This window comes from Mytilus californianus, unplaced genomic scaffold (genome assembly GCF_021869535.1).
Source record: "Mytilus californianus isolate M0D057914Y unplaced genomic scaffold, xbMytCali1.0.p SCAF_5, whole genome shotgun sequence".
Lineage (NCBI taxonomy): Eukaryota > Metazoa > Mollusca > Bivalvia > Mytilida > Mytilidae > Mytilus > Mytilus californianus.
Window position 1 is genome coordinate 41977166 of NW_026262701.1, and position 26873 is coordinate 42004038.

Sequence of the window (26873 nt, forward strand, 5' to 3'; positions counted from 1 at the left end):
ACGTCGCGCGTGCGGGGATTTTACAACCTTCTTGATTAGTTGGTTATACATTTGTAAATCGAGACTTCGGTTACATAATGGAAGTTGCCAGTTAGCTGATAAATAAATAGTAAGATTAATCCCCAATGCATATCCTTCTGTGCTAAATAAAAAGTTTAACCTTTTCCAGTATAAATTTCACCAAAAAATGGGCCAGTGTTTGACATCGTTGTTTTACTGTGATCTTTAAAAAAGTAAATTAAAAAAAATTGGTATAGTCTCTGGTATTATAAAATAAAACTAACGTAATTTCACCGAGAATGGACAAAACTTTTTTTTTTAAATAAAGTTTCGCAGTTTTTCCATCAGCTATATCAATGTATATTTACATCGATGCATTATTTTTTGATTGGTCACAACAATCAGTTATTTTTAGATTAGTCGCGGTTGATTGATTATATCAAAGAATACACATCACCGCAACCGGGCCGAGAAAAAGACGTGTCTTATGAAATATTTAAAACATTTGATGGAAAAACTTTCAAAACATACGTAGTTATTTACGGAAATATTGTTTTTAATAAACTAGTGTTGTTCTATCTTTAATTCAATGGGTCACATAGCGGATTCATTTGCCGTTTTTTACACAAGTGGTCTTTCACTTCGGCAAGATACAATTATGAAGCGTCATAAATAAATCGGACAAGAATGTATTTAAAAAAAAAAGTTAATTGTCATGAAATAAAATGTCAGCTTAGCTTCCAAACAGGTAATTTTCAAATATGCCATCCGTATGTCAGGTATTCTTCATTGACGACTTCTGTAATTAACGCAAATAGACTTTTTTTATTGTTTCCTGTAAAATCTTTGTGAAGCAATGATGACATTCAAAGTTTTATTTAACAACTTGCTGTTGCTGCTGAAACCATTCTATCAGCAAATTGAGGACACTGTTAGTGAAAGAATGTAAAGACATGACATTTAGGCATTGGAACAAATATTCTATACCATTTATTCCGTTAGGAACATTTACTGTAATATTTATTCCAGTGGAAATAATATTCCAGAATATTGTTTCCATTTGGAACTTATATTATGAAGGAACTTCTATTCCGTGACAGCATCCTTGTCTGTCTAAGTATGCAGCAATTGGTCTTGTTTTGCCAGTTTCAACAGCTGATTGTGAAAGGTGTTTTTCATGTTTAAACAGACTTAAAACACCTTTGAGAAACAGACTATGCCAAAAAGTGCTGAATTGCTTAATGCATATATCAATTGAAGGACCAAAGGAAAAAGATTTTGATTTTGAAAAATGTGTGGGGACCTTTGGAAAGTTGAAACAGAGGAAGATATCAACAAAATAATGTGTACATGACATAAATTTGTAAATAACTAGTGCAGACTGGATTATTTTTAGTATTGTTTATAAGGTCTCTCATTAATTCCTCTCATCTGTAATAAATACTTTAAAGTTCCATGACTTACCTATAATAAAACAATTAGATTGGTGTATGGCTATAAACATATAAATTATGTAGTGTAACTAATTCTGAAAAAGAAACATCGTGCGCCGCGTTGCAAATCTACCATGGACCCACCATGCATGACAATTTTTCTAGGGAAGACACTGAAATGATGACAAAACATGGTTGAAAGTAATAAAAGTGATATTTGAAGACTCACTTAAACAATAAAATATTTCCTGTCTATTAAATGTGAGATGAAAATCATCTTTATGCAGGAAATGGAAGGTATCAAGGACCTTCAGGGGTGAAACTTAACTTTGTAAGGCCAGTAGCCAGCTGGGCTACTAGACTTGAAAATGAGTTAGCCCAGACAAAAAGTTAGTAACCCACTTTATTTCACTATGAGTATCACCGGTGAAGCCCGCAAAGCGGGCTGAACGTGCTAGGGGGGTTTAGGGGTATGCCCCCCAAGAAAATTTTGAAATTTTAGACTCGAAACCCTGCATTCTGAGCATACCTGGAGGTGATTTAGATGCTTGGGAAAATGTAAATTTTGTCTTATTTTTGTTGTTGACTTCAATCAAATTTAATTAAAAAAAAATCATTTACAAAATGGGAATCTTCATACCCTGTGTACCAGTTTTTTTTTAATATCTTTTTAAGGACAACTAAAGAATTCTCTGTCCTTAAATACATGTAGATGATCGATGAAATATTTAATTTTATTTCTTTGATAATCTAATTTATTAAATATCTTGATCGATTTATTTTGCGTAACTACGTACATTTGTAAACAAATGACCCCCCTAGTTTCTCAAAAGACTTGTACAGTACACGTATTTCAAAAGCATTGTCATAAAATTGATATCTCCTCTGATTTTCTCTTTTTTGTAAACTGTTCAGTAAGTAGGAAACTAAAATCATTTTAAACTAATGTTATTTATTTGTGGTCGACAATATTCTACTTTCGTTTTTGACCTTCATTCTCTGGACACCACGTGGGCTTTGAAAAGGGAACTACAAAAGGTACTGTTTTCCAGATTCTTAACATTATTATATATTATACGTTCTTTTATTTGACTGATATTATTTCATAACATGCTATTGTCATCTTCTCTGAATTTCTTCGCTTTCTTGAAGCCAAAACTGAACAGGGTATTTGATCACTTCATATTGTAAATGACCATCGGAACGTCTCTCTTGTTATCCTTGCAAACATACGATACTTTCTGGACTTTAAATAGACGACCAATCAGTGACCTGAATTAACGTGAACTATATTTAGTCAAAGGTAAACTCTGATTTTACATCCTTGTTTATCGCGACTGCGACTTTGCGACAATACGACTCTCGACACTTGCCTGTATACATTTTAAAAAGATTTTTTTTTCTTTTTGAATTTATATTTTTGTCAGTGAAGTAGCCGGCACTTGGAGCCACGGTAAACAGCGGATTTCCGTCTGTCGAGTACTTTGTTTTCAATTCGCCACCTGGGCTACCACAACTGAATAAAAAGATCGCCCAGGCCATGGGCGACTGGGCGACCGTTAAGGTTTTTCCCTGCCTTTACTCTTATGGCTGAACTGTAATTTATGTTTTCAACCAAAAAATATATAATGTAGTAAAAATTTTACCTTTACATAATCAATTTTTAGATACACATAGTACAACCATCTTGACCTTAAGCACCAAACTGAAACCTGAAGACCCTATTTGGAACTTCTATACAATATAAGACAACAACAAATCAGTGCAAAATGTAATGATTGCAATGCTATAGTCAGTGCAAAAGCCACCTGATGAGTTTCCTTTTTACAATACAATAAGACATGAGAACATTTAAAATGACTTTAACACTTTCATTATTTTATTACTAAAAGTAATTGACCAGGTAGAGAGTGGTTTTTATAGTAATGTCTACTCAAAATTTCAATCGACCAGTATTTGCCAGTATTTCCCAGTATTTACCGCCGGCATGGTCAATACTAGTATTGACCGCTTTTTTGCCAACCTTGCATGGTCATCGGATTGTCTGATTATTGTCTTCAATGCGATTTTATTAATATGACACAAAGTATTTATAAATTTATCAGGCATAAAAGCCTGTAAATCAATTCTTTTTGCATTTGTTAGAAATGTGAAAAATTACTTGTGTATATAATATATTATAATGCCTATAACTTATTATGCAAACTTCCCCTAATTTTTTATACGACCGCAAAAAAATTTTGCGATCGTTTATTGGTATGACGTTGGCGTCGTCGTCGTTTAAGTGAATGGATCTCTATGAAATTTTACCATAAGGTTCAATACCACAAAAGGAAGGTGGGGATTCATTTTGAGGGTTATGGTACCAACAGTTAAGGAATTAGGGGCCAAAAATAAGCATTTTTATACGACCGCAAAAAAATTTTTGTGGTCGTTTATTGGTATGACGTTGGCGTCGTCGTCGTCGTCCAGCGTCGTCGTCCGAATACACATTAGTTTTCGCACTCTAACTTTAGTTTAAGTGAATGGATCTCATTGAAATTTTACCATAAGGTTCAATACCACAAAAGGAAGGTGGGGATTGATTTTGGGGGTTATGGTACTAACAGTTAAGGAATTAGGGGCCAAAAGGGGCCAAAAATAAGCATTTTTGTAACTTCCAGACATAACTTGTGTGTAAGTGTATGGATCTCTCTGACATTGTACCACAAGGTTCCATATCACAAAGGGAATGCTGGGATTGATTTTGGGGGTAATTGTCTCCAAATTTTAGGAATTAGGGGCCAAAAAGGGGCAAAAAACAAGCATTTTTCTAGTTTCATGACAATAACTTGTTTGTAAGTGTATGGATCTTTATGAAATTGTACTACAAGGTTCCATATCACAAAGGGAATACTGGGATTGATTTTTGGGGTAATTTCCTCCAAATATTAGGAATTAGGGGCCAAAAAGGGGCAAAAAACAAGCATTTTTCTAGTTTCATGACAATAACTTGTTTGTGAGTGTATGGATCTTTATGAAATTGTACTACAAGGTTCCATATCACAAAGGGAATGCTGGGATTGATTTTGGGGGTTTTCCCTCAAAATTTTAGTAATTAGGGGCCATAAAAGGGCAAAAAAAACATGCATTTTTCTAGTTTCAGGACAATAACTTGTGTGTAAGTGTATGGATCTTTATGAAATTGTACTGCAAGGTTCCATATCACAAAGGGAAAGCTGGAATTGAGTTTGGGGGTAATTGCCCTAAACGTTTAGGAATTTGGGGCCAAAAAGGGGCCAAAAAACAAGCATTTTTCTAGTTTCCAGACAATAACTTGTGTTCAAGTGTATGAATCTCTCTGAAATTGTACTGCAAGGTACCATACCACAAAGGGAAAGCTGGGATTGAGTTTGGGGGCGATGAATCATAAGGGGGTTCAAAAAATTGGGGGGGGATTTTTTTTTTCCTTTTTTTTCTTTAACATTTTCCATTTTAAATTTGTTATTTCTGATTTATATATAAAAGCAAATAATAATGATATGGTTTGAATAGGCATACATGTGAACCTCTCGACGGGAGTACGATAATCCCGTTTTCAGGGGTCTCCTCCCGACCTCCTGTTGAAAAAATCCTGTGTATGAAATTTTTCATGAATGAAAAATTTCTGCCCAACATAACATCTCAGGCATCTGGTGTAACTGACATTACCTGAAGTTATATTTTACCTGTAAATCAATTAACATGCATAATTATATGGCTTCACTTGTCAGCTTGGGTGTCAAACATACTGGTAAGCAACGATTTTTACCTCAGGCTAACTGCCGTTGTGTAACAAAAACTGTGTATTTATTGGGTTACTTCCCTTGATTTATCCTGTTTTAAGTTACTTTCCTTTTAATAATGAAAATTTTTAAAAGAATATAAATAAAATATAAATTGAACAAATAATCATAAAAGGATGGTTATTAAATGATTTTAAATGTCTTAGGACAAATAAAAAAATAATAATTTGAAAATTATTTGAGGATTCTATACTTCCTTTTAAGGCTTAAATTGAAATTTATATAATAACTATGACCCTAACTTTTCAGGTAGAATGAATTTCTGAGTTTGCAAATAAAAACTATTTGCAAGAGAAAAAATAAAATAAAAGCTATTTGCAGACAGCTAAACAAATGTTCTGGTTGCAATGATTGTTTTATAGAATATGAAGTAAAAAATTTAAAGAACATACTGGAAAAAAACAATGTTAGATTGAACATGTAGAATATAAAGATGGAGAAACTTTATAAGTACAAGGGTACTATAAACATAATAAATTGGTTGGAAAGTTGAAGAAAACACACTTTAAAAGACCATTTTTACAGCACACGGTTACATTTACAACAAAATTAATGTCGATTAAAAACCTCCTGATCTGAGTCCTAATCTCCTGACCAAAATTTCCCAATCTCCTGATCTGAGTTTCACAGTCTATCACATGTATGAATATGTAAATTGAAAATTTTTAAGTTCTTAGACCACTTTCATTCTGTGTCAGAAACCTATGCTGTGTCAAATATTTAATTACAATCCAAATTCAGTGCTGTATCAAACTTGAATGTTGTGTCCATACTTGCCCCAACTGTTCAGGGTTCGACCTTTGCGGTCGTATCAAGCTGCGCCCCAGCGGAGCATTTTATTGTAACTTCCAGACATAACTTGTGTGCAAGTGTATGGATCTCTCTGACATTGTACCACAAGGTTCCATATCTCCAAGGGAATGCTGGGATTGGTTTTGGGGGTAATTGCCTCCAAATTTTAGGAATTAGGGGCAAAAAAGGGGCAAAAAACAAGCATTTTTCTAGCTTCATGACAATAACTTGTGTGTAAGTGTATGGATATCTCTGACATTGTACCACAAGGTTCCATATCACAAAGGGAATGCTGGGATTGATTTTGGGGGTAATTGCCTCCAAATTTTAGAATTAGGGGCCAAAAAGGGGCAAAAAACAAGCATTTTTCTAGTTTCATGACAATAACTTGTGTGTAAGTGTATGGATCTTTATGAAATTGTACTACAAGGTTCCATATCACAAAGGGAAAGCTGGAATTGAGTCTGGGGGTAATTGCCCAAAACGTTTACGAAAAAGGGGCCAAAAATAAGCATTTTTCTAGTTTCCAGACAATTACTTGTGATCAAGTGTATGGATCTCTCTGAAATTGTACTGCAAGGTACCATACCACAAAGGGAAGGCTGGGATTGATTTTGGGGGTAATTGCCTCAAAATTTTAGGAATTAGGGGCCATAAAGGAGCAAAAAAACAAGCATTTTTCTAGTTTTAATGACAATAACTTCTGTGTAAGTGTATGGATCTTTCTGAAATTGTACTACAAGGTTCCATATCACAAAGGGAAAGCTGGAATTGAGTTTGGGGGTAATTGCCTAAAATGTTTAGGAATAAGGGGCCAAAAATAAGCATTTTTCTAGTTTCCAGACAATAACTTGTGTTCAAGTGTATGGATCTCTCTGAAATTGTACTGCAAGGTACTATACCACAAAGGGAAGGCTGGGATTGAGTTTGGGGGTGATGAATCATAAGGGGGTTCAAAAAATTTGGGGGGGGGATTTTTTTTTTTTTCCTTTTTTTTCTTTTTTTCCTATTTTTTTTCTTTTAAAATTTTCCATTTTAAGTTAGTTATTTCTGTTTTATATTTAAAAGCAAATAATAATGATATGGTAGGAGATACACACCAAACAGGATGTGTAAATTATTATATAATAAGTATTGTGCAATAGCAAGAAATTTTCAATTGCACAGTATTGCACAATAGCAAGAAATCTTCAATTGCACAGTATTGCACAATAGCAAGAAATCTTCAATTGCACAGTATTGCGCAATAGCAAGAAATATCCAATAGCACAATATTGCGCAATAGCAAGAAATTGTCAATTGTACAATATTGCGCAATAGCAAGAAATATTCAATTGCACAGTATTGTGCAAAAGAAGATACCTCGTATAATTTGCTTATTTCTTGACCAATTTCAATGGGGTTTTATTCTTAAATTCTTGAGGTTCTTTAATATGCTGAATCTAACCGTGTATTAAGTTTTTGGATTTTGGGCCCCGTTTTTAAATTGGTCCACATTGAGGTCCAAAGGGTCCAAAATTAAACTTTGTTTGATTTCATCAAAAATTGAATTATTGGGGTTCTTTAATATGCTGATTCTAACCGTGTATTAAGTTTTTAGATTTTGGGCCCCGTTTTTAAATTGGTCTACATTAAGGTCCAAAGGGTCCAAAATTAAACTTTGTTTGATTTCATCAAAAATTGAATTATTGGGGTTCTTTGATATGCCGAATCTAACCGTGTATTTAGATTCTTAATATTTATACGACCGCAAAAAAATTTTGTGGTCGTATATTGGTATGACGTTGGCGTCGTCGTCGTCGTCGTTGTCGTCCGGCGTCGTCGTCGTCGTCCGGCGTCGTCGTCCGAATACACACTGGTTTTCGCACTCTAACTTTAGTTTAAGTGAATGGATCTTTTTGAAATTTGACCATAAGGTTAAATACCACAAAAGGAAGGTTGGGATTGATTTTGGGGGTTATTGTACCAACAGTTAAGGAATTAGGGGCCAAAAATAAGCATTTTCTAGTTTCCAGACAATAACTGTGGAACAGTGTATGGATCTCTCTGAAATTATACTACAAGTTTCCATACCACAAAGGGATTGTTAGGATTTGCTTTGGGGGGTTATGGCTCAAACCGTTTAGGAATTAGGGGCAAAAAAGGGGGAAAAACAAGGTTGTCCTGGTTAATGGACAAATACTTTAGTACAAAACATAATTTAAAGCAGTGTAAGGGAGATAAATCAAATTCATCATTGAAATTATCTCCCTTACACTGCTTTAAAATTATGTATAAAGTAATGGTTAATGAACAATAAAGATAATTTAAAACAGTGTAAGGGAGGTAATCCAAATACAACGTTTTGGTTACTTCCCTTACACTGCTTTTAAATTATGTTTAAAGAAATGCATATTTATAAAGGAAGACCAGTAAAAATATCTGCAAATGTTGCATCTTTTTTTTTTACAAAAAAATCCATATGAAAGATTTGACACTATATTTTTAATTCTATTATAAAATAGATTAAGTTAGCACTATGGTAAATTTAAATGGGTAATTATGGTTGCCAACTCCATTGGAAATTTGAATTGAGATTATGACCATATCTTGAGGAAAAGAATTTTTTTGGGGAAAAAAGGGGGGGGGGGGATAAAAAGAAATTGTGGGGGGTCAATTTTTTCTTATTTCAGATTTCAGAAATTAAAAAGAATTATTCTTCAAATATTATTTTTTTTTCAAATTTCAAATATTGAAAAATTTCAAGAAGTAATCTTTAATTGCACAGTATGGCGCATTAGATTTGTAAAATCTTTGATCACATTTATTTATTTGTTATGCCGAATCTAACAGTGTATTTAGATTTTTAATTTTGGGTCCAGTTTTCAAATTAGTCTACATTAAGGTCCAAAGGGTCCAAAATTAAACTTTGTTTGATTTTAGCAAAAATTGAATATATGAGGTTCTTTGATATGCTGAATCTAAACATGTATTTAGATTTTGATTTTTGGCCCAGTTTTCAAGTTGGTCCAAATTGGGGTCCAAAATTAAACTTTGTTTGATTTCAACAAAAATTGAATATGTGGGGTTCTTTGATATGCTGAATCTAACCATGTATTTAGATTTTTTATTTGTGGACCCCGTTATCAAATTGGTTCATATTGAGGTCAAAAGGGTCCAAAATTAAACTTTGTTTGATTTCATCTAAAATTGAATAATTGGGGTTCTTTGATATGCCAAATCTAACTGTGTATTTAGATTTTTAATTTGGGTCCTGTTTTTTAAATTGGTCTACATTAAGGTCCAAAGGGTCCAAAATTTAACTAAGTTTGATTTTAACAAAAATTGAATTCTTGGGGTTCTTTGATATGCTGAATCTAAACATGTGTTTAGATTTTTGATTATGGGCCCAGTTTTCAAGTTGGTCCAAGATAGGGTCCAGTATCTAAACTTTGTTTGATTTCAACAAAAATTGAATATATGGGGTTCTTTGATATGCTGAATCTAAACATGTATTTAGATTTTTGATTATGGGCCCAGTTTTCAAGTTGGTCCAAATTGGGGTCCAAAATTAAACTTTTTTTGATTTCAACAAAAATTGAATATTTGAGGTTCTTTGATATGCTGAATCTAACCATGTATTTAGATTTTTTATTTGTGGACCCCGTTATCAAATTGGTTCATATTGAGGTCAAAAGGGTCCAAAATTAAACTTTGTTTGATTTCATCAAAAATTGAATTATTGGGGTTCTTTGATATGCCAAATCTAACCGTGTTTTTAGATTTTTAATTTGGGTCCCGTTTTTTAAATTGGTCTTCATTGAGGTCCAAAGGGTCCAAAATGAAACTTAGTTTGATTTTAACAAAAATTGAATTCTTGGGGTTCTTTGATATGCTGAATCTAAACATGTGTTTAGATTTTTGATTATGGGCCCAGTTTTCAAGTTTGTCCAAGTTGGGGTCCAAAATTAAACTTTGTTTGATTTTAACAAAAATTGAATATATGGGGTTCTTTGATATGCTGAATCTAACCATGTATTTTGATTTTGGACATTGGACCATAATAGGTAAATTAAAAAAATTCAAGTTCTTAGACCACATTCTTTCTGTGTCAGAAACCTATGCTGTGTCAAATATTTAATAACAATCCAAATTCAGAGCTGTATCAAGCTTGAATGTTGTGTCCATACTTGCCCCAACTGTTCAGGGTTCGACCTCTGCGGTCGTATCAAGCTGCGCCCTAGCGAAGCATTTTATTGGTTCTGTTTTCAAATTGGTCTACATTAAGGTCCAAAGGGTCCAAAATTAAACTTAGTTTGATTTTAACAAAAATTGAATTCTTAGAGTTCTTTGATATGCTGAATCTAAATATGTATTTAGATTTTTGATTATGGGCTCAGTTTTCAAGTTGGTCCAAATCGGGGTCCAAAATTAAACTTTTTTGTTTGATTTCAACAAAAATTGAATATATGGGGTTCTTTGATATGCTGAATCTAACCATGTATTTAGATTTTTGATTATGGCCCCATTATCAACTTTGTCCACATTGAGGTCAAAAGGGTCCAAAATTAAACTTTGTTTGATTTCATCAAAAATTGAATTCTTGGGGTTCTTTGATATGCTGAATCTAACCATGTATTTAGATTTTGGATATTGGACCATAATAGGTGAATTTCCAATTTAAAATTTTTAAGTTCTTAGACCCAGTCTTCACGCAAAACCACAGGCCCAGCAGCCCAGGCTAGTAAAATTGCTCTCGGGCCTGTAATATCATATCTACAGGCCAACAGAATCTAAATAAAATTTTCCAAAAATTGAGCTCCGGGCCTGTAGATTTTAAAGTTCATCGTGAAGACTGTAGACCACATTCATTCTGTGTCAGAAACCTATGCTGTGTCAAATATTTAATCACAATCCAAATTCAGAGCTGTAACAAGCTTGAATGTTGTGTCCATACTTGCCCCAACTGTTCAGGGTTCGACCTCTGCGGTCGTATCAAGCTGCGCCCTGCGGAGCATTTTATTTTTTTATTGCGGGGGGGAATAAAACTATGCCATAATATAATAAAAGTTAAACATTTCACCCCAAAATTCTCAGATGTCAGTCACTTCTGTTTTTTTTCATAGTGTGCTCTCTTAAATATGCACTCATTCATTTGTCTGTGGATGTTAAGCAAACAATAATCGAGTGCGGTATAAGCCCTGAGCTCGACATTGAATTCTGAATGAGCCGTATTATTTATCATTTTCTCATCCCTCAAGAATTTGCAATAGACTTAAAACACACAAGCTTCTCTCAACCTTTCCATAAGCCCTTATAATTAATAAAAGTAAATTTCCGTTAATGATAAAAGTAAATATTTTGGGAAAAAGGTAGAGTTTTAAAAATTCTGGATATTTACTGAGACTACTATAGTCTCTGATATTTATAAAAGCTCTGATATTTATAAAAACTATCAGTTGAAATATTTTTCTTTCATAATTAATTACAAGTAGCATTGATGATTTTATGAATCAAATCAAAATTGTTAATGAAAGATTGTACGCAAAATAGAGTAATCAAATACAATCAGTCATATATGTAGCTCCTCCTTCAGAAGCCTATTATGACCGGATTCATCTGTTCATTGGTTTACACTTGTGTATTTGCTAATTGATATTCACATGGTATGTATCACGTTTACACAGTATGCAAATGAAAGACTGCCCCCTATCAATCAGACTTTACCTGAGCTTGAATAATTATTTATTAACCAAAAACCTGTGTATACTGTAGGTTTTGTCGTAACCTCTAGAATTTTACATATATCAATAAATATGTATAACCTTTCGCACAACAAATATTCTGACCAATATATTATTTACTCGTTAAATAGTTACAGCAACAAATATTCATCGTACCAATAACATTCAATAAAACACAAAGTTAATCGACTAAAGAAAGTCCTGCGCTTTTCACAATACATATTATTATTGATCACGATGTCCATGAAGGTCCACTATTAAAGTTTTGAGCTTGTCGTGATCAAAATGGACTCACGTACATATAACAGGTAAACACATAATTTTCCAGTCACGATTGTTCATTTCTTTACGCAGAATTAGCGTAAATTTTCTTGGCGGGACTGTACCACTACACATACTGCGAGCAAGGATTTTAATACTTAAGAATAAAAGGAATTTTCTTGTCAGTTTTCATTATATACACTGTGTAGATAAGTTTTAATCAACTGGTTGACTGACACCTTTGAGAAAGAGTTACTTTCCTTTTGTCGCCATGTTGGAGGTCAACATGCAAAAATTCCTTCATAAATCAGCCAAATGCAACTTTTTATGCTGACCTCTAGACTATAGAAGTTTTGAACAATTTTAATTTAATTTTAGCCTTGCTTTATTCATCTCTATAATCAAGTAGGGATCTTTTATCAGACTTGTATGTACTGCATATATTAGCTTTGTTAGTCAATTAAGAAAATTAAGAAAATCAACCATTTACCCCTCCAAAATAACAGCCAAGGGAAATAACTCAAACTGAAATTACATCACATGGAAACTTTAATAATATCCATCGAAATAATATGCTTGCGTGGTGAGAGTTCTTGCGAGATTTTCAATTATAATCATTTGGCTTTGCCATTTTTTAAAGTTGAAATTTTCCAACTTATTAAGTCAAGATCCTCTTTTATTAAGTGTAATAAAACATAGTTACATGACATGATAATTTTATGTTTAAGTTAAAAAGACATTTCTAATTCAAATCACCATTTCTTAACGTAATAATGCTAAAAAAATTTGCTCTAAGAGACCATCATTATTCTGCTGATATAGGCGGTCTACTCTACAACTTTACTATACATGCTATACATATCAGCTGCATTTTGTTTTTTACTTATCCATAGTGGTATTGGACACTAGGAGTTCTAGCTTAACCATCCTTTCCACCGTGTGAAATGGACATAATTTTTCAATTGTTTACAATAGTCATGATAGTAAGATTTAAAAGTACAATTTAATGATATCAACACAAAAAGAATTCAATTTGATATTTGGTGTTTAATACATGTTTACTACTTTCAGTACTCTTGGTTATATCATGGGGACCAGTTTTTATTGGTGAAGGAAGCAGGAGTGCCTAGAGAGTTCAATTTGTATTCAATTCATATCAGTTGATACAAGATGTTTAACTTGAATAGGGACAATCACATGGTTAGGCTATCCACTTTTGGGAGGTTTAAAATGCAAAATTCACATAAGCTGAAGTGTACTTGTAAAAGGGTCTGGATGGGGACGTGTTCATTTATTTATTCATTCATTTTAATACCTGTTTTCTCTTTTCTTCAATTGTTTTGCCCATTTTTTCTCTTTTTTGTATATTTTGACACCCTATTATTGTCAATTCTGTATTTCTTTGAATTGGTGCATTTTTCTCTATTCTTTACTTTTGGGCCCATCATTCTGTTTTTTGCCCAATATTTTCTTTATTCCGTAATACCACATCCATACCCTCATGTATTTTTCAAACATTTGTGACATGATGTTTATTTTAGATTGATATTTTTTAACATGACTCTTTTTAATGTTATTTCAGACTTGAAGGCCTTTGAAAGAAGATTAACAGAAGTAATCGACAAGGTTCAGCCAACAGCTAGGTTATGGCGAAGTGAGTTGTCATTTTTATTAGATCTTGAACTTGAATATTATTAAAATAAATCTGCCAATTTATTATTTCAATATTTTTTTTCAACTATGATGCTTTAGTTAAGGGGTATCAGCTATATGATATTCAATATTGAGGTTTAAGTTTTTGCCATATTCAATATTAGAGACCAAGTTTTCCTATTACCACCCCTTGTTTCTATTTCCATAGGAAATTATACAATATAATTTTACTATCTCAGATAAATGCTTTTTTCCCCACTGAATGATTTATAACTGGCATTTAGAATTAGAATCAAATCCACTTTGAATTGGATATTCACTTTCTGTGGGCAAATTTTCAATTGTTCTAGGCAACTGTAATTTCTAGAGCACAATGGGTCCAGATAAGTTAGGACTTAAAAAGAGTTAGGGTTCAAATAGGATAAAGGTTAGGGAAGAGAATGGGGAAACTAGATTGTGACCCTATATGGTTTTGGATCATTTGAATAGAAGACCTCCACGCAAGAACTATACAAGACAAACCCAAACCACCTTGTGGTAAGATAAATTAAGTCAAAGCAAGTTTTTATACGACCGAAAAAATTTTGCGGTTCGTATATTGGTATCACGTCGTCGTCGTCAGTGTCGTCCGAAGACAGTTGGTTTCCGGACAATAACTTAAGTATAATTAAATAGAAATCTATGAAATTTAAATACAAGGTTTATAACCAGAAAAGGAAGGTTGGGATTGATTTTGGGGGTTATGGTCCTAACAGTTTAGGCATTAGGGGTCCAAATAAGCATTTTTCTAGTTTCCAGACAATAATTTGTGGAACGGTGTATGGATCTCTCTGAAATTATACCACAAGTTTCCATACCACAAACCGTTTAGGAATTAGGGGCAAAAAAGGGGGAAAACAAGGGTTTCCTGGTTAATGGACAATTACTTAAGAAAATTTAAAAGCAGTGTAAGAGAGGTAATCCAAACACAACGTTTTGATTACCTCCCTTACACTGCTTTTAAATTAGGTATAAAGAAATGTTGTATTGTCTTGAGATGATTAGCTGTCAATTTATTTTTATACGACCGCAAAAATTAAAAAAAAATTTTGTTTTATATTGGTATCACGTTGTCGTCCTCATCAGCATCTTCTGAAGACAGATGCTTTCTGGATAATAACTTTAGTATAATTAAATAGAAATCAATGAAATTTTAACACAAGGTTTATAACCACTAAAGGAGGTTCGGATTGATTTTGGGGGTTATGGTCCCAACTGTTTAGGAATAAGGGGCCTAAAAAGGGACCCAAATAAGCATTTTTGTAGTTTCCAGACAATAACTTGTGTTTAAGAGTGTGAATCTCTCTAAAATTATACCACAAGTTTCCATACAACAAAGGGATGGTTAGGATTGACTATGGGGGGTTATGGCTCAAACCATTAAGGAATTAGAGGCAAAAAAGGGGGAAAACAAGTTTTTTTTCCTGGTTAAAGGACAATTAAGACAATTTAAAGCAGTCTAAGGGAGGTAATCCAATCCCAATTTAAAACAACAATGTTTGATTACCTCCCTTACACTGCTTGTAAATTATGTATTAAGAAATGATGATTGTCTTGAGGTGATTAGCTGTCAATTTATTTTTAAAAGTTACTATTAATTAATTTTAATTTTAGCCATGACTATGTATGTCATTTTGTATTTTAAGACTTGTATGATGTATTTAAAAGGGTAATTATGGTTGCAAATTTTTTTTAAATTTGAATTGAGATTATGACTATATCTTGAGGGAATGATTTTTTTTGGAATAAGGGAAAGGGGAAGGTGAATATTGTGTCCATTTCGGCCCCAACTTTTCAGGGTTTGGACCTCTGCAGTCGTATCCAGCTGCGCTCAGCAAAGCAATTTATTAGAAGTTACTATAAAGGAATATTAATTTTATCCATGATTATGTATGTCATTTTCTATTTTAAGACTTTTATGATGTATTTAAATGGGTAATTATGGTTGCAAACTCCATTGGAAATTTGAATTGAGATTATGACCATATCTTGAGGGAAAGAATTTTTTGGGGGGGAAAAGGGGTGGGAGGAGGTGAGAAAAAAAAAAAAAAAATTTTTTCTCATTTCAGATTTCAGAAATTAAAAAGACAAATTCTTCAAATAGTTTTTTTTTGGCAAAAAAAAAGGGGAGGTCAATACGCAACAGCATAGTGTATTGCACAAAAGCCCCAAAAAAGGGGGGTAATTTTTTTTTTGTGGGGGAGGGGGAGTCAATTCGCAACAGCAAAGTGTAATGCACAAAAGCAAAAAATTGAATATAAATTCAAATCATGTAACCAATTCTAAGTTCTTTAACTACAGTTATTCTCTGTCAGAAACCTATTATGTGTCAAATATTTAATTACAATCCAAATTCAGACCTGTATCAAGCGCGAATATTGTGTCCATTTTTGCCCCAACTGTTCAGGGTTGGACCTCTGCGGTCGTATTCAGCTGCGCTTGGAGAAGCTATTTGTTTAGTTTAAAGCAGTTGCATGCATTTAAAAAAAAAATTTAGGTATTTTTTTAATTTGATCGTAATTCAAGTATTTCAAATGATAGGATGGTAGATGATGAAATTAATCATTATTCTATTAATTTTGATCTAATCCTGTTCTTTTCAGTGGTATTGATTGTGATATCAGTTTGCACAGCTGCAGGTGCTGGCACCTGGCTTCTTGATCCGTATACAACTAAAGTAGGTATAAAACAAGTTTGAACATTTATACAAATAACATATGTATAGCAATCCAAATGTTACTGTCAAAATAGGACAGATTTAACAAAAGAAAAAGATATTGATCAAACTGCATTAAAACAGGAATTCCAAGAGGAAATCCTGCAGATTTGAACAAGACAATATATGGATGAACGAGAAATTTTAGATTTTTTTCACACGATTTCAGTCATTTTTGGAGGACTTTAAATTCTGGTTCATTTTTTTCAAACAGTCCAACTTCATACAAGAGACTGTATCATAGGTTTTACAGCATGAAGTACATGAAATTTTGCTCCTGTTTTTGTAAAAGTCTAAGAATGATTTCTGGAAAGAGATAACTTTATTGACTTAAAATTGCATAATTCCCCAGGATTTTTTCATGCATCTTTCTATTAAAGTCATGAAATTTCACATTTAAAAAAAAGTTAAATATGTTTTAAAAACTTGAAAGGATAAGTTTTACTATAAAACAAGTGTACATGAACTTTCTTGTAAAAGATAATTCTTTATATTATCAAAATCTTCATAAATGTACTGCTATTGAATTACTGTCTTCCCTTACACTGATTCACGGATATAGTCCTGTATGCAGTGTCCTTAACTATGAAACCTCTTGTTAGAACTTCAGCCACCACACAGCACAAGTGTGAGACGAAAACTGTGATGAAAGAATGTAAACAAACATGCACTGGAAGGTGAATAGTAAAAACTGATTCTTAAAACACAAATTAAATACACTTAAACATTTAACAACTGTTAAGGAAAAGTTTGATTAACAAATTGGAATGCATGGAAAGTATAAAAAATATATCATGGCTCTATCAATTCATTTATTGTTCAGGTGCTCCAGGTGCTCCGTATTGATTGTTTATCAATGTCACGATCCAGTAAACTACGGCAACAAACTCGAAAGTTAACTATCTTGCCATCAACAATCACTGAATGAAAAATTATTTGTCAATAATAGGTTATAGATTTGTAATATACTGTGGATTCATTTATTTTCGTGGGTATCAATTTTCGTGGATAGAGAAAAAAAGACGTTTCGTGGTATACGTAAATTCGTGGATCGCTGATAGCAAAAAAAAAAAAAAAAAATCCGATACGTAATTCGTCGATTTCTTTTTAATTTAGGAGATCATATACCCTCCTTGGTTTGATCAATAATAAAACAAACAAAAAAGAAAGAATTCATTGAAAAGGTTTTGAATTGTCAAAATCCTCGCTTGGTCATTCTAGCTTAAAGTGTTCATTGAAAACTTCTATTACAATAATGGACAGAGACAACTAATTATTTGTTTGTTTTACAATTTATAAATTCTTGTCGGAATTTTATAAGGCATTTAAAACTCTATGATCGAAAGCTCATTTCCCTAATCACGATATAATATATAAGTATAAGTAAAAGGTGTGAAAATAAATGTTCCTGTCATAAATAATATTACCTACGGGCAATATCCCCGCACCGTTAATCCTATTGATTTTTAATCACCAGTAAACCAAACTATGACACGGTAATTAACAACTTGCATTTATTTTCCATGAACAGTTTAAATCAATTTTAAAAAGTAAATTGTCACTGATATTCGATATATTTATTATTGATTTAATCAAAATACTTGTATCTTCTTTCAAGAAAAACACGTGTTATGTTACAATGTTTATCGTTAGTCAACACTATACTAGAACTGCATAACATAACTGGAAATAAACATCCGACTCCATACACATTTCTCGGGATTATTCTTCGTTGAATTCTTAAATTCGTGGTTCGCTGTGACCCACGAAACCCACGAAAATTGGTATACCACGAATAAAAATGAATCCACAGTATGTAAAAAAAAGTGCATACAGGACTAAGTTTAGTATATATATATATATATATATATATATACGTGCATGGGTCAAAAATTTCGATAACATTGAAGTTACGAGAAACTCTTTTCATATGACTTTAAGAGAACAGAAATATTTAAATGAAGTTGAGGATAATTTATCAATGAATCAGTATTTCATCTTTACTAACAAATGGCAGTAAATCAAAGTATTTTATAAGTTATGCTTGTAAAAGAGTTTTGATATGACTGACAACTGTTTTACTCTTGTTATTTGTGGGGCTTTTGTGGCCGAGTGGTCAAAGTAGTTCAACTGCTGTATCATAAGCCTATCAACATTGAGATTGTGAGTTTGAACCCTGCATGATGGCAGGTGCGTTACACTCCAATCTTAATGGACAAGGATTGTCAGTTTTCCTGTTGAAGGTCAGGGCATGCAGGCTTCCTTCACCACTAAAAATGTATCTTGTACTTGTTAAAAATCCAGGTGCAGGACCGATTAGAAATATTCCATTATGGGAATGTCACTGTTTGATGGTCTAGACATAGTTTACGAGGACATAGAGTCTATACAACATAATTTAAGAGGGAAGAATTTGCAATTTGAAATTAGTCCACTTGGCAAAATGGCCTGTTGAATTTGAGATATAAGGAACCAGTAATTCTGTATTTCAGAATCTTTGGCAGAATTTTCATTGTTCAGGACATTGTTAGCCAATCACAACGTTTTAGTGCACACTTTTGAAAATATTACCTTGAATACATTAGATTTTGAATCCCAAATTATTGATGAACCTCTTTTCACATATTTCCTGAGTAAGATTCATAAATGGAATCATTAAATTATGTGTCATCTTGATAATATACATGTATATTTTTTTTCTTTTCAGGTATATTTGTCAACATCATTATGGAATCATCCCTGTTTTACCATTAGTTGTATAGTGCTGTTAATGTTATTTTTGTGTGGAATTCATAAAAGGGTTGTTGCACCATCAATGTATCCTTTATTACCGGTATACATAATGATCTTAAAACTTTTGATCTTTGTTGTCAAGTGGTCAAGGTAAGTGTTTTATAAGTATCCGAGTAGGTGACCTAGAGAAGTGTTTAAGATAAATGAATTTATAATCTGTTTGATTAATGATATTTTGTCACTTTACTTGTCAAATATTAAAAAGATACTTGTAGGATAATACTAACTCATCTTTAAAATGAAACATTATTGTTAAAATTTTTTAGTCTGATATTTCTGTTTTTTCAATTTGGTTGGGCTGTAAGTCTTATCAGAATTGTTTAAACCTGTGGTCATGATGATAAAAAAAAATTTTAACAGGACTTTCTTGCTGAATAACTGAATAGTTTCTGAAAATGCTACAGTGTAATATTTGGCCTCATGGTATACATTGATAACCTGAGTTCCAAGATTATAGGGAAACAGTTGTGGAAGTCTACAAAATGCCATTCCAGTTCAAAATTTAGAGTTGTTTTTTTTCTAAATATCACCTATGTCTTGATTTATATACTGTGTACTGACAGTAATTGTTCACAAGCCATCAATTCATTATTTACACACCCAGTATTTTTATTTCTACAAGTTTGGATCATTACAAAACTCTGTGTCCTATATGGCAAATAAAAAAGTGCAGCTTACTCTTCAAAATTATGTTGATTGAACATGAATTTTAAAATAACTATCAACCACAAAGTTTCAGGAGAGACTGTATATTGAAGTCCACACAAGTGAAAGATTAACAGTATACTATGATCATATGGTTTTCTATGACTTCTAAAAATAAACTCCATTACATGAAAAAAAATTGTAAGGGTTCCGCGGAACCCAGTGTCTCGCCTACTTTTTCTGTTAATCGCAGGCTCAACAAAAATGAGGAAGTAAATCAATAAAAATATTCCTCTTGATACTATCTTTTGATTGTAAGAAGCTTCTGTCCAAGTTTGGTAAAAATCCAGGATAGTTTATGAATCTAATAAATGTTTAAAATCTTTAACTGCAGACTGAATGTAATGTTAACTGGAAGAAAACAAAATTTCCTTCTAGATACTAGCATTTAATTATAAACAAGCTTCTGTCCAAGTTTGGTACAAATCCAAAATAGTATAAGAAAGTTATTAAAATTTTAAAAACTTTAACCACAGAGTGAATGTGTTGTTTCCTAGCAGAAAATCTTAGTCCATTTAAAAGTAAAATAAGGAAAAAATGGATTTATTTTTTTACAAAATTTCCTTCTAGATACTAGCTTTTGATCATAAACAAGCTTCTGTCCAAGTTTGGTACAAATCCAAAATAGTATAAGAAAGTTATTAAAATTTTAAAAACTTTAACCACAGAGTGAATGTATGGTTTCCTGACAGAAAATCTATGTCCATTTAAAAGTAAAATAAGGAAAAAATGGTTTTTTTTTTTACAAAATTTACTTCTGGATACTATCTTATAATCATAAACAAGCTTCTGTCCAAGTTTGGTAGAAACCCAGGATAGTTTAAGAAAGTTATCAAAATTTTTAAAACTTTAACCACAGAGTGAATGTGTTGTTTCCTGACAGAAAATCTAAGTCCATTTGAAAGTTAAATACAGAAAAAATGGAATTTTATTTTTACAAAATTTACCTCTGGATACTATCTTATGATCATAAACAAGCTTCTGTCCAAGTTTGGTAGAAATCCAGGATAGTTTAAGAAAGTTATTAAAATTTCAAAAACTTTAACCACAGAGTGAATATTTGTGGACGCCGCCGCCGATGGAATGTAGGATCGCTATGTCTCGCTTTTTCGACTAAAGTCGAAGCTCGACAAAAATGATAAATGCATAAGCACTTGTCAAATATTAGATAACCTTAACACTTACTAGTATAGCAACCAGATGTAGACAGGTTTTGGCAGATTATAATATGTCTTGTGATGAAGTAAGTATTTTATAAAAAAAAGACATTAAATGATGGTTTGAAAAGAGAGGATATGCATGCCTATATTAAAAAGTCCCAGAAAATAATAGAAATAGCCTATATATTGTAGGAACATCACTTTTATTGCTGATCTTCATCAGACAACTCTCACCTCTGTGATCTCATGGTATCATGCTCACTTCGAGTGTAGAAGGTCATGAGTTCTATCCCAAACCAAGTCACACCAAAGACTTGACACTGGACGTAAAACAGCCATTCATCATCATTAACAGGACAGATGTCCAGTCACTAAATGTCTTTAATTGTCATTGCCAATAAGCATTCCTACATTATAGACACACATATAGTCATAGTATTTAGGACCTAATTCATATCCACCTTAATCATGATAATTGTGCAGTTTACATTTTGAGAAAATTTATGTATTTTTCCTATAAGTCATTCAAATTATTCATGTATTTTCTTAATTACATAAAAAAGGAAGAAGATACCATGGGAACACAAAAAATTGTAAGTTGTAGAAAGACTTATAACACCATGGTCAGTAGAAAAAAGATGAAAAGATACATCAGTCTCAAAAAACTAAATATTGAACAGGAAACCTAAAACTCAGGGTGAAGTCTTGGGCAGGGTAAGCAGTTCTTGTTTTATACTAGTGGCACCTTTCATGTATACTTGAAATGAATTTAATTTCCAATGTTATTGCAAATACTGTGGATTCATTTATTTTTGTGGGTACCAATTTTCGTGGATACAGGAAAACTTGTATGTTCGTGGATATTTAATTTCACGGTTTTGCCGAAGTCTGCATACAAGCCTATTGAAAATTTGTACTTCGTTGAACATTTAATTTCCTGGTTTACCTTTACCCACTAAATCCACGAAAACTGGTATCCAACGAATATTAATGAATCCACAGTAGTATTCTTAGCATGATTCCCATAAAGCAATCAAATGCTCATATATCTGTTGGGATCAGTCAACTAATGTATTAATTATTTTTTTTATTTCAGACTGGTAAATTGATTCTAAAACCCAGACCCTCCTTATGACGTGACCAGATCGTAGATTTTAGAATTGATACTGAAGTATAAACCATCTGTGATACAGTTGCTATTTACAAACAAGTCAGAATTTTCTCACAGGAATATTTGATACGAAATGAAAGGGCATGCTTCAGAGTGGAAGTAAATTTAGAGTTAAACTCTATGGGAGACATGAACAGATTGTCAGCGTCATCTCATGAGGTATGAATTGTGATTGTTTGAATAACCGGGTTACAGTTAGTGGTCAGTGTGTGAAATGTAAACAATGATTGGAAAAGAGTGAAAGTATGGACCACTTTTGTATAATCTTAGAAACAGGGTTTCACCTCTGTGGGGATCAATATAGGGGTTTAATGAATGTTATTATATTACTTCCACCTTTCTAACTTCTTCACAAGCTCCATAACACTTTTTAACAACTTTTATTCCCTTGGCAAAACATTAAAAATATAACTCTCCATTTCTCATTTCTCATGCTTTCTTTTTCGAAAGATACTTGTTAAATTTCCATCTGATTCAATGTGTTTATAGGATACGAAAATTTTCTGATGAACATATTCTACCATAAAATAACCTAGAACAAAAATCAGAAGTCAAAGCCCTAAAAAGGATTCGTAATTATGCAAATCATGTTTGAATTACAATATATTATTCTACTTGGGACAGTATTCACCAATGTTATTGTAATAGCCATATAAGGAAAAAATTGATAAAATATATATGTGTAATTCCAGAATCCATATGGATTATATTTAGAGCTAAATAATTCAATAACATATATATATGCTTTTTGTTGTATGTATGATGTTTTTTAAATGTTGTCAGTAACAAAATGATTCAGAATTCTTGAAGGGATTGTACATTTAGTAACAAAAAACAAAACTAATATACAAGTCGATGGTTCAACCACCAAAATTAAAAGGTATAACTCAAACTTATAAAACCAAATATGGTATAAAAGACAGAAAATGGTGGCCCAATACATCTATGTTAAAGGTCTTTATCAAGGTTTAAAAATAATCTGATAATAAAATGTCTGTACTAAATGAGGACTTTATGACCAATTACAAAATAGTTTTTACTTGTCATGGCTAAGTTAATGTTCAAAATGGATTTGAATAAACATAAAATAAATATTTTTGTGAGTTTTGAATTGTAATAGTTTTACCTTTTAAAACATGGTGTTTGTATAGTTGCCTCATTTATTATTTTCAAGTTGTCAATAGTAATACATGTAATAGGTTATAAGTGTTAGATTGAGTTATTTCCCTTCTATGCAGAAATCATACAGTATGATAAGCCCACTTGTTTGGCCTATTGAATATTTTAAATAAAAAATGAATATATGAAATAATCTCATTAAGATGCATATATGTTCACAAAAGTAGTTTTTTAGTTTGTTCAATATCAATATTTCTATTTTGAATTTAGTCTTACTTTTTTGTTTGGGCTTTAAAATTTTTAATTAATATTTAGATAATAAACATATTAGGAAATCTCTTTTTAGGGAAATGCTGTGGCTGAGATTTTTATGCCTATTACATGTACCACAAAACACAGATCAAGTTTGAATTTTGGTGGCGTCACTTTTACCATTCTAGAGTTATGCCCCTTTACAAATACAAAAATTGCTTAATTTTTATTTTTTTTGTTCTCTACTTTAGTTTGCCTCAACTAAATGTTATGAAACTTATGCAATGCTAATTACCACAAAACACAGATCAAGTTTGAATTTTAGTGGCGTCACTTTTACCGTTTTAGAGTTATGCCCCTTTACAAATGGAAAAATTGCTGAATTTTTTGTTTCCGTTCTCTAACTTAAGTTTGCCTCAACTAAAATGTTTTGAAACGTATACACAATGCTTATTACCACAAAACTCACATCAAGTACAAATTTGGGTAGCGTCACTTGTACAGTTCTTGAGTTATGTCCCTTTTTAAAATTATTTGCAAGCGGGGGCATCATCTGTGTCCCATGGACACATTCCCCACTTATTTTTTTATAAACTATGTGGGAAGTGGCCCATTCTCATTAAAATCAGCTGTTAGTTTATGCTACGATACTCTCCACATTAGAAGAAGCGAAGCGTATCACAACATCTGATTTTAATCAAATTGGAAGTTGCCATTTTAGGTTAAATAAATTAGTTCAATAAAATACACATTTAAGAATATTACTATGTTTAATTATTTAAGGGCCCAAATAATGGCTCTTATCATACCTCTTTCTTTGTCTTCAAAACTTTTTATGTAGGCAGATTTGTATTCTTTTAAGTGAAAAAAAATCAAAACAAGATGTGCAATATAAAAGTTCTTTCACTTTGTTGTTTTCTGCTCTATATTATTTATGCAATATACAGTGTATAATAATCTTATAAATATATCAATGAGTGCAACAAATAGAAGTTTTTATATTGATCAGTAAATGAGTAAGTTCTGGAGTTGACATATATTTCTGTATACAGTGTGCACAAGTTGATTCAAAGAAAACCCCTTATGTGGATAAGGTTTTAACTGAAACATCATGACACAATGTGATTGCTGGTGAATCCAGGTGATGATAGTGATTATACTCTGATTTACAACCTCATTGTTGACCCTGTCTTCTGTCTCACTACATGGTTTGAATAAACAATCAGATTTTGAAATGAAGCATCTACACACACCTGCATTTACAATGACAAATTACTTTTATGAGTGATTTTTTAACTGAATTGCCTTTGTACAATATTATATAACACAATTGATAATGAATGGCAAGAAGATACTTTTACATTTGGATTAAAATTACAACCAGTTTTCAAGTATCTGAATACAAAAGTAGTAATTTCTTGAACGGATATTTAAAATAATTTCTGTAATTTTAGTCTCACATATTTTTGTAAAAAATGTATGAATGATCATATGTCATTTTTCAAATCAGTTCTGATATCATTCCAAGAATCCATATCAGTCGTTAGGTAATAATATAAGCGCTTGTATACAAAAAAGATGTGTCATAAATAATTTATCATATATTTCCAATGCAACATTATTATTTGTCATAGTAATGCATTTATCTGAACTGAAGTTTAAACTGAAGTTATGAAAAAAATGTAATTCATTGTTATATAATGTTTTCATATTGTCAAGCAATTTTTACATGATTGTTAAGATATCCTTATTTGTAACAACATATTTTTTGTTTGAATTCTGTCATTTTAGATGTGGTAGACATTACCAAATTGTTTTCTTCTGTTAATAAAATGTATAATATACAAAACATGTTGTTTGCTTTGTCAAAAAATGAAAATTGAAATCTGAGAGGTGAACATCGACAAATCTGTTATTCTTTGTCATTTAATTATTACCTTTCAGTTACAGCAACCCATCCATGCTGACTGGAAGTAAATTTTACTTTATTGTCTTGCTTGAGAATTATTAATGGCAAGCCAGGTCTATCAAAACTTTTACATTTTTCTGACAAAACTGACCTTGTTTTTACAGACCAGAATTTTTCTTGCTATATGATACCTCCTTTTGTTTCTGAACTACCTATAAATGAATTTTGGACAACAGTAAATACCTAGGGACTATGACATTAAAGTAGTGGCCACTAAATGACTCCCCACTCCTACCTGATTTTAGGCTACCATACTTTTTACAGTTTTCCAATTTCTATCTGAAGACATCATTAAGGTTGTCATATTTTCATAACACATCTGGAAAGAGTTTATGGACCATTAATTGCAAGATTGAAGTCTTTGCTGTCAACACAGTTCAGCTGTGGCAGTTCTGAAAAAGTGGAAGGACATATAGGCTAGAAAAGAACGGCTGTTCGAATCAGGGCTAGAGGTTGGATTGGGGGGCAAATAGGTTAAAAAAAAATGTAGGTTTTGACATCAAAATTGCTAAGCTGTTTCATCCAAGCTTTATTGACTTTCATATGGAGCAAATGTTGAATTACCTCAATGTAAAATCCAAATTGAACAGACAATTTGCAAGAAAAAAAGTAGAAAACACTTGTATATGTTTTGGTGAAAAATAAAATACTACAAACAGGACATTATGATGACAGCAAACATTCAACAATATAAAAATAAGTAGATGTGGTATGATCGCCAATGAGACAACTCTCTACCAGAGACCAAATGACATAGAAGTTTACAACTAAAGGTCACTGCCTTCAACAATGAGCAAATCGCATACCGCATAGTCTGCTATAAAAGGCCCTGAAATGACAGATGTAAAACAATTCAAACGAGAAATGTTAACTCATCAGATTGATACAAAGCAGAAAAACGTCACACAAAGACACAGACCTGACGTGGCAGGGTATCAGAGAGTACTCACAATTACTGACAGCCTGTTCAAATTCAATAACAAATTATAAAAAAATTATGCATCTTAGACTAAAATATCAATCAGTACACATCCAACATTTAATGGATTTGGTGTAAAGACGTCAATAATAGTCAAAGATGACCATGTGCAATATCAACAGATTGTAAAGCCATTAATGTGCATATGTATATAAAATAATATTTAGTTGTATTTTTTGGGAAATTTTAACTTTAGGTGTATCCATTAGTAAAATTGTATTACTCAAGTTAGCCAAAGAAAATTAAATCTCAACATGATTTATTAAAATATAAAACAGGATTTA

At 32.1% G+C, this 26873-nt stretch overlaps 1 protein-coding gene and 1 long non-coding RNA gene across 2 annotated transcripts in view; both read left to right on the forward strand.

Annotated features, from left to right (window-relative positions):
• Positions 1 to 23110, forward strand: part of LOC127702211 (nuclear envelope phosphatase-regulatory subunit 1-like) — a 30173-nt gene extending 7063 nt beyond the window's left edge. The window contains exons 2-6 of the mRNA XM_052206323.1: positions 13616 to 13687; positions 16329 to 16402; positions 19149 to 19258; positions 21128 to 21182; positions 22196 to 23110. Of these exons, the coding sequence (XP_052062283.1) occupies positions 13616 to 13687; positions 16329 to 16402; positions 19149 to 19258; positions 21128 to 21182; positions 22196 to 22234 (350 nt within the window). The 3' untranslated portion in view covers positions 22235 to 23110. The remainder of the gene's footprint in view (positions 1 to 13615; positions 13688 to 16328; positions 16403 to 19148; positions 19259 to 21127; positions 21183 to 22195) is intronic.
• LOC127702214 (uncharacterized) lies at positions 3787 to 5622 on the forward strand. The gene is made up of 2 exons (XR_007982321.1): positions 3787 to 4467; positions 4630 to 5622. It is a non-coding gene; the product is annotated as an uncharacterized LOC127702214 (long non-coding RNA).
• Positions 23111 to 26873: the final 3763 nt, after the last annotated feature.